The sequence below is a fragment of the Apus apus genome, chromosome 1, assembly GCF_020740795.1.
Source record: "Apus apus isolate bApuApu2 chromosome 1, bApuApu2.pri.cur, whole genome shotgun sequence".
NCBI classification, from domain to species: Eukaryota; Metazoa; Chordata; class Aves; order Apodiformes; family Apodidae; genus Apus; species Apus apus.
The window spans coordinates 58,578,043-58,593,126 of NC_067282.1; the positions used below are offsets into that span (position 1 = coordinate 58,578,043).

At 37.7% G+C, this 15,084-nt stretch overlaps 1 protein-coding gene across 6 annotated transcripts in view; it reads left to right on the forward strand.

Moving 5' to 3' along the window:
* MYO16 (myosin XVI) overlaps positions 1–15,084 on the forward strand; it is a 365,593-nt gene that overhangs the window by 310,574 nt on the left and 39,935 nt on the right. For all 6 annotated transcript variants that reach the window (XR_007888391.1, XM_051608256.1, XM_051608258.1 and 3 more), the window contains exons 29-32: positions 3,471–3,567; positions 9,429–9,675; positions 11,508–11,815; positions 13,601–14,803. Coding sequence is in view for 5 of the 6 variants with exons in the window: in XM_051608256.1 (XP_051464216.1) it covers positions 3,471–3,567; positions 9,429–9,675; positions 11,508–11,815; positions 13,601–14,803 (1,855 nt within the window). In the remaining variant the exon portion in view is untranslated. The remainder of the gene's footprint in view (positions 1–3,470; positions 3,568–9,428; positions 9,676–11,507; positions 11,816–13,600; positions 14,804–15,084) is intronic.

The window sequence follows — 15,084 nt, forward strand, 5'->3', positions numbered from 1 at the left end:
TGCTATAGCAGTTTCTTCTATACATGTTTCTGTCTAGAGGTCTGCTCTCAATAGACCTGGCATATGATGTAAAATCTATAAATAGCTTCTATCTGAATGTAAAAATTAATCTGTATTGACATTTTGTATTTCTTCATTCACTTAAAAACTATAGCAGGCTTCTACTAATGAAGTTCATAGCATAAGTGATGCCACAGTAACTCCATTTACGTTGTTCCTAGAATGTAGGATGGGAGACAAGAGTGCTAATGATTTGCTTGTCCCATTTGCTGACGTTGTGACACGACAAGGCCAGACACTTGTAGCTGAACTGACCGTAACCTTGAGTGATGTTCTTGACTGTGATTTTGTGACTGCACACTGCAAATTAAATTGCAGCTCAATGTATATTTAGGTTATACATTTGAAATATAGCCTCGATGTTAATTGTGAGACTACTTGAGAACAGGGCTGTTAATTTTGCCATGGGCATTGCTTTTAATCAGGGCTTTTTTTAAGATTTCAAAACGTAACATTTCATCCCCTTTCTTACTGTCAAAATACCATAATATCACCCTAGTAGAGAGGAATGTTTTAAGGACTTTCAGTGAGGAAGTAAGGGGAGAAAGAAGCACTTTGAAGAATGGAGGGAAAGAGGCAGAAATGAGGAAAAGTGAATGACTTGGCCTAGGCCTGAAAAAAAGGGGGGGAGTGGGAGAAAGGCTCCAATGTGATGTAGAGTTTGTGGAAAGGAGAAGTGGAGTATAAAGCAAAAACATAATTGGAATAGAAGAATATTATTTTATTAAGTGTTGGTATCCAGGCTTTGGTTGTCTGAGAGCTATTCAGATACAAATGGTAATTATAACTGCATGATAATTTAATTACAGTGAACTATATGAATAGTAATTCAGTTATTCTTACAGAAGAATTTTGGGTGTAAGAGGAAGTGAGCAAGAAGATGGAGGGTTTAGTAGCCAAAGCTAGTAATAAGGAAAGTTCAATATATGTTTTGATAAGATGGGTGGAAAAAATAGTTGTTTGATGAGCAATTATTACAGATTTCTCAGGGTTTAGTGACAGAGTGGATATGGTGGGAGGAGATAAGATGGAGTTCTGGTATCCTGGAAGAAAGCTGAAATCATAAAAGTAGAAAACTTGATGGGAAAACGTGAAAAGTTTGCTCATTCATGATACAGGATTAGATTTCTAAAAGAGAAGCAAATTTAAACTGAAGAAGATAGTTGTTGACCTCTTTTTTCTTAGAACTTTTGGATTAAATGAGGAGGAAAAGTGAGGATGAAAGGAAAGATTCCTCAGGAAATTTAGCAAGCCCTGGCAAAGAAGCTGATTCCAGAACAGATGATGGATGAAGAAGGAAGTCACAATGCTGAGACAACCAGGCAAAGAGAGAATTTTGAAAGCACAGGAAGAGAAGTGAAAACTTTTGTTGGAAGTCACCGGTCAAGAAAAAGAGGATGAGAGTATGTCCCTAAAAGCAGGTTATGAAAACACAATGAGATCTCAGTGAGATTGCTTCAGATCAATATGAAGTTAAAAATTGGAGGGTATCACTCAAGATAATCTATTGAGTAAATATAAAGACATAATTTTACTAGAATAACTACCATTGTAGAAACAGGACCTAGGAAAAGGTAATATTGTTCTGGAATAATTACTCCAATTTGCAAGTAGAGGACTATTCCAGAATAGATGGTCTGAACAGAGAAGCTGCTCTGGAATAACTTAAGTTTTACTAGTATTTCTATAGCTGCACAGTTTTCCAAAATAGCTGTTCTAGGCATTTTCCACCATGCAAAGAAAGCCTGTTCCCTATTTATGAGTTTCAACAATGGCAAGACAAGTAAAATGTGTTTTTTATCACCTGCCTTGACACAATTTGCAATAACACAAAAAGGCCTATTTTATTTGGAGAAGATATACTAAAAGGAAAAAAAAAAAAAAAAAGCCTTCCAGTTTTGTCATTGAGAGCATCTGATTTTAGCTGAAAGACTAACAGTTGCACCATCATTGCCTATCAGCTCAAACTACAGAATCAGAGACTTTTAAAATCATTTGATTCAAAATAGTTTTTTCTTCTCTAAAGAGAAGGGAGGACAAAAATATGCCCTAGTCATTTCTGGATTTTGTTAATGGAGTGTAGACGTGGTATATATGGCCTGGCTCTTTCTAGTTCATCCCTATCATTGATGTACATCTGACAATAGTGTTTGGATTAAAAACAATCAGTTGAAAAGGTGTGGCAATCTCCCTGCTGATACCTGTTGCCCAGATCTATACTGAAAAACACACCAGTGGTGCAATGGGAAGTGAATGAGCTTGTGAGCTGCAGACAAACAAGATTTGGAATTAATTTCTGCAATTCCAGCCCAACTGGTGGTAATCAATCAGTCAGTATGCCTATTAGCCATACAAAATTAATAGCTAGAGAGAAGCTATAATCTTTGCTGGTTAGCACAGGTCTCTGATATTGGTCTTTTTATCTCTAAGTGAAGGAAAGTTTCTTCTACAGAATTCCTGACAAAAAAATGGTGTAAGAAAAACCATTTCTTAATGCATTTTTTTAGCTACTTACTCTTTTTAGGGTAGCTAGGTTATGTACGCTTTTGGGTTTTTTTTAAAGGTATTAGAAAGGAATACTTTTGAAGATTATACAGAAAAGAATTTTTAAGGATTGTTTCAGCATGTTCAGAAGGCATCAAGTGGAAAGCATTTTCTTTTGATCCAACTTGCTATTTTTTTCTGTAAAGGGGAAGATGATCTAGTGATTGTTATGAAGACCTTCAAGAACTAGATCAGTTAAAGTAAGCAACCACTCAGCACCAGAATAAGCTCATACACTCGATCAATACTTAGGATATTATTTTTCACAAATAAATCTCTGTCTCTTGCTTCTCTTGACTCTAAAAGGAGACTGCAGCACAGCTTCATCAGGCAAGCCTGGGAACTAGAATTCATTGTTTTACTGGACATTAGAAATCATTCTCACCAAGAGCAGTGAGTTTATCCCACCTTCCAACTTGAGCTAAATTCTTCTTGTTCCACAGATGGAAGCTGTCACCATTTTCTGCTCCACTTCGGTTGCCTGTCTTCTTGCCCACATGTCACTGTTTTATAAAAGCTAACCCTTATTTTCTATTACATTGTCTAACAAATTAGCATTATTATGTTCATAATGTAATTATTTTTTTTTCCAGCTTGTTTTTAACTTGAAGTTCGTAGTGCCTTTTCTAGATGTTTTTGGAAGTGGAGTGCTGGATCTCTTAACAGTTTGCTCGTCCTTTCCAAATACATCTTTTATTCAACAAACTGTTACAATCTCTCTGTACAACTATTGCTGTTGTACTTTTCTTAAATTGCAGATCTCATCTCAACCCTTAGCTGGATTTTATATGTATTATCATTATTTGTCTGTCACCGTTTCAGCCTTTTTGTTGATGGTGAAGGTTTCCCTGCTGTTTGTATTCTAGATAGGAGTCCGAAAAGTGTTTCTTAAGTACTGGCAAGCTGACCATCTCAACGATTTGTGCCTTCAGCTTCAGAAGAAAATTATAACCTGCCAAAAAGGTAACAATTACAGAAAAGTATTCCTGACCTGTCACTTTGTACACTGAGCATAACAAAAAATTTTCTTCTCCTTGAATGGTTGCTGAATTTTATACATTCCCTGCAGACATATTTCCAGCTAACAACTTAGACATATTTTTTGAGATGATCCTGACATTGGTAATGCTTGTACTTTTATCTGTCAAACATAATTTTATGGCAAACTGTTGGCTGTAATTAAAATCTGGGGTAACCTGGATATTTCCTTTTTAAAGTAGGTTCAGTGATCTTTCAAGGCATTAATAACACCTGTAACTTCCTGTTACAAATCAAATAGAGTAACGATGATACAAAATTGCTATGTGTTCAAATATATTGGCAGTGAATATAAAGCTAACAATTTAATATGTTTAGTTGCTCTTTTCTTACAGCTTTCATGTTTGATAGGGCTTGTTTTTAATGGTTAGGCATTTTTTCCCCATTATGCCTGCATTTTTACTAAGGTCACACTGACATTTTTTGGCACATTTTTAAAAGGAGGTATTATCCACTGTCTCCTGATTTCCTCTTACTTCTGTTCTATTTCCTATCAAAATCTCAAATAACTGTTGAAAATGTGAATATTGCTTTGTCTAAAGAACCTTCCTTCACACAATGCATTATTTATCTAATTGGCTGATGTCTGCAACAATTCCCGTTATCACCTTTTCAAGGAAAATTTGAAAGACAAATATTTATCTTGGGGTTATTTTTTAGTTAATACATAATGCAGAGTTGAGAATGTGTAAACCTCTTTAATTTTAACTACCTGATCTTCACTGTAAAAGATATAGTGAAAAAGAGGAAACCAAGAGAAAACTTGAAGCAAGTACAATCAAAATAATGTCTGTTCAGGAATGAATGTGGAGAGTGACAGTTCACACAGGCCACAGTTCACCTGAGTAGATAACTTGTGCCTGATTTTTTGTGCAAATCCTCCTGTTGTATTCACATATTTAGAAAAGCAACAGTGATTCATCCTTTTTCCCTTCTCATGCTGAATTATCATAGAAAGGAAATATTTACATTTCAGGGTCCACTTTGCAAGCAGAGTGCTTTAATATAACCCTACACCAAAATGTAAAACACCCTCAGATATGTCCATGTTTTGCAGAGGTAAGACAGAAGAAATCTGCCAAACCGTGCCTGAAGAATTAAGATAATAGGACTTCTTGGCTCCTTATGAAAACATTTATTTTGGTTTTGGTTCTAGCCCTCCTTAATTAGGCTGGCTTGAAAAGTAATTTTCACCAAAACTGTGTGTTTTATCAAAGCCGTCATTCATCTACATGTTTTTTTATGGTCTGGGAAACCTGAGAAAATCAAGAACTCGCATGAATAAGGAGTAGCCAGACATCCAGTTGACTATGTTGCTCATGAATTAAGTTGCCCTTTGCAAACAGGTGCAATTATTAACTTGCAGAATTAGCCTAGAATCATAGAATGGTTTGGGTTGGAAGGGATCTTAAAGATCATCTAGTTCCAACCCCTCTGCATGGGCAGGGGCACCTCCCACTTAGACCAGGTTGATCAAAGCCCGATCCAACCTAGCCTTGAACACTTCTGGGGAGGGGGCTTCCACAACTTCCCTGGGCAACATGTTCCAGTGTCTTACTACCCTCATGGTGAAGAACTTCTACCTCATGTCTTACCTGAATCTACCCTTGTCCAGTTTAAAACCTTTGCTCTTTGTCCTATCACTACATGCCCTTGTAAAAAGTTCCTCCCCAGCTTTCCTGTGGGCCTCTTCAGGTACTGGAGGACTGCTATAAGGTCTCTGTGGAGCCTGTTCTTCAGGCTGAGCAACCCCAACTCTCTCAGCCTGTCTTCATTGGAGAGGTGCTGTGGCCCTCTGAACATCTTTGTGGCCCTCCCCTGGACTCATTCCGACAGCTCTATGTCCTTCTTTTGTTGGGTGCTCCAGAACTGAACACAGTACTCCAGGTGAGGTCTCACAAGAGTAAAACAGAGAGGGAGAATCACCTCCCTCAACCTGCTGGCCATGCTGCTTTTGATACACCCCAGGAGTTGTTTGGCTTTCTGCACTACATGCACGCATTGCCGACTCATGTTGAGCTTCTCATCAACCAGCATCCCCAAGTCCTTTTCCTCAGGACTGTTCTCCATCCGTTCTCCACCCAACCTGTATTTGTGCTTGGAATTGTCCAGACCTAGGTGCTGGATCTTGCACTTGGCCTTATTAATGAGGTTTGCATGGGCCCACCTCTCAATCTTGTGCAGGTCTCTCTGGATTGCACCCTTTCCCTCCAGCATGTCGACCTCACTGCGCAGTTTGGTGTTGTCAGCAAACTTGCTGAAGCAGCATTCAATTCCACTGTCCTTGTCACTGACAAAGATATTAAACAGTGCTGGTCCCAACTTCCATCCCTGAGGAATACCACAGGTGAGCTGTTGACCAGAACTTTTTGGGTGTGTACATCTAGCCAATTTCTTATATATTGAGTGGTTCGTCCATTGAATCCATATCTTTCCAGTTTAGACACCAGGATGCTGTGCAAGACAGCGTTGAACCCTTTTCACAAATGCGGGTAGATGATGTCAGTTGCTCTCCTCTTGTCCACAACATTGTGATCCCATCATAAAAGGCCACTACATTTTTCAGGCACGATTTGTCCTTGGTGAAACCATGTTCGTTGCTACCACCCACTTCCACATTTTCCGTGTACTTTAGCAGAGCCTTCAGGAGGATCTGCTCCATGATCTTGCCAGGAGCAGAGATGAGACTGACTGGCCTGTAGTTCCCTGGGTCTTCCTTTTTTCTCTTTTTGAAAATGGGAATTATGTTTCCTCTTTTCTAGTCAGTGGGAACTTCACCAGACTGCCATGACTTCTCACATATGATGGAAAGCAGCTTTGCAGCTTCATCAGCCAGTTCCCTCAGGAGCCACAGATGGAACTTGTCAGGTCCCATGGACTTGTGCACTTTCAGGTTCTTTAGATGGTCTTGAACTTGCTCTTCTTCTACAGTGGGGGGATTGTCTTTCTCCCAGTCCCTGCCTTTGCCTTCTTCAACTCGAGTGGTGTGTCTAGAGCACTTTCTGATGCAAACTGAGGCAAAAAGAAGTAATTGAGTACCTCCGCTTTCTCCGTATCCCAAGTGACCAGGTCTCCTGCTTCCTTCTGTGGAGGACCCACATTTTCCCTGGTCTTCAATGTATCACTGACGTACCTGCGAAAGTTCTTCTTGTAAGCCTTCATGTCCCATAATTTGGAGAAAAGCAAAACACAGCAAGCCAGATAAGTCTTTTTCTATTATCCTGAAAGTTAACTTATGCAGACAGAGAAAGGTGTCAAAGTAAAATGAAAGGATGTACAGAAACACTTTATTTAAAAAACAGATATGTTAGTTTAAGGACTGTCATTTTTCTTTTTTTTTCTTTTTTTTTTAACAGGTATAAGAACTACTTAAGGAAAGTTTTGACCTTATTGAATCTCTGAGAAAACTGTTTATATCTGTAGAAAAGTCCATCATGGTGCAGCTCTTCCATTACAGTTGATGTAGATTAGGAATTGACTTTAACACATTGTACACATGATAGTTAACACATTTTGTCACATATCCCAGAAACACTGTCTACTTGAATTTCGATTATCCTCATCTTTATCCTTAGATGAACTGTAAAAAAGTAGATACTCTTCCACCTTGTGTGAGCTAACCTCAATTATTTTAATTCGAGAGTTTAGATTTACATAAATGAGGAGCAAGTTCATAAAACAATCTTACCTAGTAGTAGATGGAACTGACCAGTAAAGATCTAGGAGATGACAATTTCATTTTACATCGGTTTTTGAGGTTAGGAATTTATTTTTTGTTCTGTGTTCAACTGAAGACAAAAATCTTTCTAATGTTCTCATAGAGAAGGAAATGTGGTGAAGTGTCCATCTTCTACTGAAAACCTGAGCTACTCAGTTCATCAAAATGTGTGCAAAAGAAAAAAGGAGTGTATGTCTGCCAACACTTCCTGACAAAGCTTTGTTGTCTGTTTCTTAAAAACTTCTCAATTTTGATGAAAGTGTATAGTTCAGAGTAGCTGTGAAGTCTCTAAATGGTTCAGCTAGCTGTACAGGATGTCATTGTACTGGACCATCCTAGCAGGCTCTGCATCACTCATGCCTGCTAACAATCCTACCAGAGGAGTGATCCTGGTATTTCAATTTCTAACCAACCTTAGTGGTGTTACCGACCTTTTTTTTCTGTTATTGAGGTAAAAATACACACATACACACACTCCTAAAAATGTTATTTTAAAATACAAGCATTTTTCCAAAGTCATCCAGGATTTGATGCTTAACCATTTGTCAAATACCCTATCTGTGCTACAGCAGGTAAGCTTAAAGAAAATACTGGAAGTGGGGGAACAATTTTTTATTATTAAGCTCTTCTGAATTTTTCATATATGTGTTCTGTAAATGTATTCATTACCTTTGCAACAGCAACATTATTAATTCAGACTCAGTAACATGTATATCCAATGTGAATCCTCTCATAAAATTTTCAACAAATAACTGTACTATTAATTTCCTTTTCAACTAAACTGGGTAAATGTATTAATCTTTCAGGGTCCAATTTTATAGAGTGTAACTAAAGAGATTGAAAATGGAATGACTGGCTGTGATTATAAAAATGTAAACCTTCTAAGTTGTTATAAATGCTCTAAAAGTACCTGATTTTAAATGTTTCCAAACCCAGTGAATTTTGGACGGGAGCATCAGATGGTCACTATGCATCTCTAAAAAAAATCTTATTATACATATCTAAACAAGGAAATAGAAGTGGTAGAAAATACTTTACATAGCCTCTTTTTTAGCTTTTTTTTTTTATTCAATAACAGTTTACATTCATAAATTACTAATTGTGTCATTCTCTGTTTACATTTTTCTTTATATGAGTTCAGCTTTACTCTGTCATTTTGTGCTGTTCTGCAGTGTTCCTAAGACTGAAACTTAGTTACATTGTTAAAAAGGCTTAATGCATTTTAGTATTTATTTTACCTTTCAGTCTTAGTATAAAAATTTTCAGTATTTTCCCCCCAACTCAAACCAAGGTCTTATACAGCCTGTTGCCTGCTGACTTCAGTTACGGAAAACTTTCAGTGACCATGAGAGTAACCGTAATAAGCAAAGAATCTCCCAACATAAGACTGACAAAGGTTGTGAAAGATAGGCCTAGTAGATAGATAAATCTGATGCAATGCAGATGAAAATTTTAAACTGAAAAATGCAGACATGATGTGACAGATACATTTGAGAAATTCGCATTAATTTAACCTAATTGGTTTTTTGCTGAAAAGAAATGAGCAACAAAAGGTCTTGTAAGTGTAATTTAAATCTTGTGTCTGTTTTGATTTTTTTTTAGCTACACAGAAGTATTTAAGCTTTTTTTTAAGGTGACCAAAAGCAAAAGATAATTTATTTCCTTCTGCATTTAATGCAACAATCATTTATTCAGGGTTTTCTTTTGAAACACTGATCTTTTGACCTTTGCAGTAAAAATACATGCTTTCAAAATCTGTAGCATTCATCCAAGTTTCCAGTTATAATTTAATAAAAAATAAGGATGAATGAAAGGAAACATTTTGCATTGTGATAGCTCGGATTTATGAATGAATTTACTATCGTTTTGCTTTAAACACTGACAGCAGAAAACAGAGTTCCATTTTAGTATGTTATTCATAAGCCATCACATTTTTTCATTCTTCATGTAGGACATTAACTGAGCTAATTTGCTCATGTGTACAGCAGAACAGACAGTAATATTAAGCTATTCACTAATTAATTAGTTGTCTTTCTTTGGTCCATAATTTTTCTTTCTGTTACGGTAGTTATAAGAGGATTTCTAGCTCGCCAGCGCTTGCTACAGAAGATGAGCATCAAACAGCAAGAGGTCACCTCAATCAAAAGCTTCTTGCAGAATGCAGAGGATATGGGATTGAAAACATATGATGCCTTGGTCATTCAAAATGCTTCTGACATTGCTCGGGAAAATGACCGGCTCCGCAATGAGATGAACACTGCTTATCAGAGGGAAAAGTTAGAATCTAGAAACAGACCAGAAGAAGGTCACAAAAGGTAAGATGAGAAGACATCTATGGTGAAGAATTAAAGTGTTTCTTCAGTATTAGTTATTTCCTTCCCTTCTTAGAAAGTCATAGATCTAACTGAGGATTGATAAGAGGATTCTCAAGTATATATCTATCCCAAACCAACGTTAAGCACTATTTTTTTTTCTGTAGTCAAGTAATTAGGTCTAGAAACTTAAGAACATCTCTGATGTTTGATTCAGGGGACACTGAGCTCTATAGGAACTTATTCAAACCTCTGAGGCATATATTTTTTACAGAAATATCTTTCATTTGATGATAAATAGATTATAGTTAACTTCCATCACACTAAACAAACCAAAGAAATATTCCTCTAACTTAAAATTCCAGCATTGGAAAATTGAAAAGATAATGAAAAACAGCTACTAAAGTGTTAAAATACAATTCAATTCAGACTAAGAAATCCTAATTATGCGTTGAACTAGGTGAATTCATTGTGGGGAGGTTTCTTTTCTCTTATTTAAAAATAGGGAAATGTTTTTTGTGTAACTGATCAGAGTTTTCAAGAGCACTTATTTCACAAATTCAGCAAATGCTGGAGAACCTTTCCGTAGGAACTCAGTCCCTGGTTCCTTTCCTCTCAGACAGCTGAGTGGGCAGAAGAAGCATTTGCAGTTAATAGGTACGTGTCTGTAACAGGATTGTGTCTATAACTTGCTGGACATGTAAATGTTTATTTTTCCATAGGAACTTAATTTTCATCCAGAACAACTCCCTTTGCTTTCATTGCTTTTGTCAGTGACTTTTATTAAAGTGAAAATGGCAGTGCATCTGTTTAATTAGCTTCAAATATCCCTGTGATTACATATTGGAGGAAATGCCTTTGTAGGAAAGACTGTAATTAAACATTACAGTGAAAACAAATTATCCACTGAGCACCATGCTTTCATCTTTAGCTATTTCATTTACTACATGGACAGCTGGCTATATCCTGTGCATGATTTCCAGCTCTGCTGGTGATTTGCCATGCAGAAATACAATTTAAAAAACCAAATGCTCGGGGATTTGTTTGTAAAATGACTACAGATATCTAATACATTACCACTCAAAGTTGAAAGGTCCTCAGAGTTTTTATTTTTGGAGGAATAAAATATTGGAGGATATTTTGTAAAAAATCAGCTTGTTAGAAGTAGCTGATACATATTTCTCAATATATATCAAAATAGCAAAACAAAAAGGAAAAAAAATATTGAATAAATAAAGCTCCAAATATGTGATCGGAATAATTAAACATGTCATAATTAGTATTATTAAACTGATAAATAATAATGATGCATAAACAGGAAGGTATATAGATAGTGGAATTGTTCAAGCAGGCAAGGTAGCTGGTTAAAAAGGTCATCTACTATTTTAAAGATTTGCATTATCTAAATGAAATTTATAGTTGCCTTTTTAGAAAATAATGATAAAGGCTCCGTATTTGCTGCCTCAGTAACTTTCCATTAAAATGGATTTCCCAGAAATTATCATTCAGATTGAAAACCTAGGTTTTGATTGTGTGTAACAATCAAAGTGTGAACAATTCATTCAGTGAATGTCTGATCAACAGTATGAAGATGCTTAATGAAGGCTGCATTTGTGTGAAAAAGGGCCAGTGTCCTGATTTATCATGAAACAGGAAATGGAAGAAAGCTAGCAGCTTGATCTGGATTTGTTTGTCAGAAGATTACTACACACATCCCCTTGACACAGCAGGGGAGTTGTGAGATTGTTTACCAAAAAGCTGTTGTTATGTTTGCATGAACAGGTCCATTGTTATCGCTTGAATAATGCATCTGGGCCTCTTTTCTCTGTTTTCAGAGCTGAAGACAAGGGTGGGAAGGTCTCTGAGGACAGCTTTGCTGGCTGTCGAACGCCTAAGCACTTTCATTCCTGCTCTGTCCCTGTCCCTATGGCAGTGGATGGCTTGGTACAGTCTGCGGTTGGGTCATCCATCAGATCCCCCTCCCTGCACTCTGTGTTCAGCATGGACGATAGCAATAGCCTGCCATCACCAAGGAAACAGCCTCCTCCCAAACCAAAGAGGGACCCCAACACACGACTCAGCGCCTCGTACGAGGCTGTTAGTGCTTGCTTGTCAGCAGCTTCTAAGGAAACGGCTAATGAAGGTTAGGCATAAACGGGGAAACGGTCACAATTTTTGCTCTAGGTTATTGATTTATTCTTTTCGCTTTGATTCTTTTAAACACAGTCAAGTGCCTTTCAAAAGTTCTGCTTCCCTGAAATATTTCAGAGGCAGTAAATAAAATTAGTCAACTTGTATTTGTTTCCAAATTAACAAATAATACCCCTGTGTCCTAATTGCCTAGCTTGTCAACAGCCAAATCCTATTTGCAGAACTCCCTCTGGAGACAAATGATCCCTGTCAACTTGAGCTATTCTGCCCCACTGACCATTTTGTTTCACCCTTTAAACTGCATGTTAGAGTACCTTGTGTCACTAAACCAGAATGCTCGAATATTGAATTGCCCCAAGTTCAACATTAAACTTTCTCCTTCTTTTTCTATATGTTCACATGAATAATTTATGCATTCATTGGTTCCAGTCTGTGCCATAACTGCTTACAGTGATTTTTTTGCTTAGAAGGAAAGTGCTGTGAAAGTCCCAAGGTGTCTCAATACTTTATAGTGCACACAGAATGATTTTGAGTTCAGTTGTTCTCTTGTCCTTCACCCTTGGAAGGAATGAGTAGGAATGCATTCTGCTTTTCCTTGATCAACCTGATTGGTCATGCTTGGTGTAAAAGATCCTCTAGGCTTATCAGGGAAGGTCCTTCAGGTTGGGTTTAAAACTGTGTATAACCATTTTCTATTCCTGTATACAATGGATCGAAACCTTTGCTGCTCCCTCTTGCAAAAGAGTTATTGTTCTCATGAACAGTTAACTAGATGCCAGGCCATTGTTCTTAACCTCTTCCTTGCTCATTCAAGCTTTGTGTAAGGAGAAATGAACTGTGTCCAATATACTTTAAAACTAGTATGGCTTGAGGAGCTCTGTGGTGGTTTCTGTGCCCACCCCTGCAAGAGGGTTACAAGTTGTTGATTAAAAAAAAAACTCTAGCAGAGATTTTTGAAAGAATGACAATTTATATATGTATGTGTGGTCTTAACACTAATGCCTATATACAGTCACAAAACAACTTCAGAATTCTTCTCAGATGTATGAAACAATAGATGCAGTTTCCCTGCTGTATACTAATTTTCCAAGAATTATGTCAACTTCCCTAGTCTTTGTCCAAAACCAGCTCTGATTTACACCACCTAATTTTGATCTTACAAGACCAATCACCTACGTGTCTAGTCTCTCCACTCTATACGTGCCTGGAGGCTATGAAAAGATATCTTGTTTAGTTAACTTTATACTCAGTTGGGGAGTTGCCCTTAGGCTATGGGATTCCCTAACTTCATGAATTATTTCCATACCTGCAGTATATAAGAAGAGATAAGCATAATATTGGCCTATAATTAGAGTTTTTTACATATTGCAAAAGGGGGATACTTCAGGTATTAGCAATAACATCTGTTAAAGTAGTAGCCTGCTGAAACTCCTAGTTAAAATCATGACCCTCTCCCCTGGGGCAAAAGGAATAACAAGCATATATTTCCATGTGTTACAGACCTTGCAGTGAACATTCGGATTCAAAAGGTATCTCCTCAGGTGTTAGATCTTATCTTTTAGCGGCAGTAGGAATCACCAAACGAGATTATATGCCTAGGTAGCAAAGGCTTGTAGTTTGGAAGCTGAATGTTCTGCATTTCATTCCTTGAAATATTTATACTTTTGACTGAATGCCTGTGTAGGCTTTGAAGGCTGAAAGTTCTAGACCTGTGTAAGAAAAAAAAAAAAAAAGGCTTTGCTTTGTTGGTAACACAGATCTTTTTTCACTTTCTTAGTACTGACCCGTCCAAGGCCACATAGTGATGACTATAGTACCATGAAAAAAATACCTCCTAGAAAACCAAAACGAAGTCCCAATACGAAACTGAGTGGCTCTTACGAAGAAATACCTGGCCAAAAGCCTGGGGATGTAAAACAGACAAGCCCAGCAGCTAAACCAGGTGGCTATGACACTGTGACTGTACAGAGAGCACTTTCTGCTGATGGACCACAACATGGTGTGTTAAATCTCTACATGTCACAAGAAGAGGAGGAAAATGAGCCAGTCTATATTGAAATGGTAGGGAATGCAATGAAAAGCAGTTCTGCTGAAGCAGAAAGCCCAGAACAAGGAGAGTCTGTATATGAAGAAATGAAGTATTTTCTACCAGAAGAAGTAAGCAATGGTAATGGAATAATTCCGGTAGCTTCTGGATCTCCTCCTCTGTTTTTTGAAAGCAAAAAAAATGTTAACGTTGAAGATGGAACTTTAGATGGAAACAGTCAAGCAGCTTTGATCTATAAAGACTCATGTGACATTCCAGCCCCTTTCCCTAACTTGCTCCCTCACAGGCCACCACTTCTTGTATTTCCTCCAACCCCTGTCACGTGTTCACCTGCTTCTGATGAATCACCTCTAACACCACTAGAAGTCAAAAAGCTTCCTGTCTTGGAAACCAACCTAAAATACCCTGTGCAGTCAGAAGGCTCAAGTCCATTATCACCACAGTACTCTAAAAGCCAGAAAGGGGAGAATGACCGACCAGCATCTCCAGGCTTGGTCATGTTCAATGTTACCAGCAAAGTGACTCCTCCTTCCACACCACCTCCTCCTCTCCCACCACCCCCTCCTCCCGTACCACCTCCTGTTTCCTACCGAGCTTCCACACATTTCGCATTTCCTCCAGAGACTTGTTCTAGTTTTCTGATTAATACCGGGAAAACAGGTGCAAGCTCAGATCTGTCAAAAATTCCTCAGAGACCAAACCCTGCTCAGCTTGGATGCTCATCATCTCCATTCTCCAAACTGCCGTACTCCCCAAAGGTGGCAAGAGCAGATCACAGGAAATTGAACTCTAATTCATCATCTTCATTTCCGTATAGCCCTACAAACTCAAGGTCATTGACCAGTCCCCTTGATGAGTTAACTAGCTTGTTCAACTCAGGACGGAGTGTGCTACGAAAGTCTGCAGCAGGACGTAAGATCAGGGAGCCAGAAGGTAAGACAGATCTCCGTGCTTCTGTATAGCTTATTTGTTCTGCACCAACACTTTCTTGTATTGGAAGCTGATAGAGTAGGTGAAGTTACAAAACAAAACCTTCTTTTTTTTTTTAATTTTTTTTTTTTTTTAAAGGGGAATCTTTTATAAGAAACATATGGAAAATACATTGCATATAAAAATGACAGGTACTCAGGTTTTCTCTAAGATGTTAACTTTTCTTTTACCGAAATGTTTGTATGACACAAATTTAAATGGATTATTTTTTACATTCCAGCAGT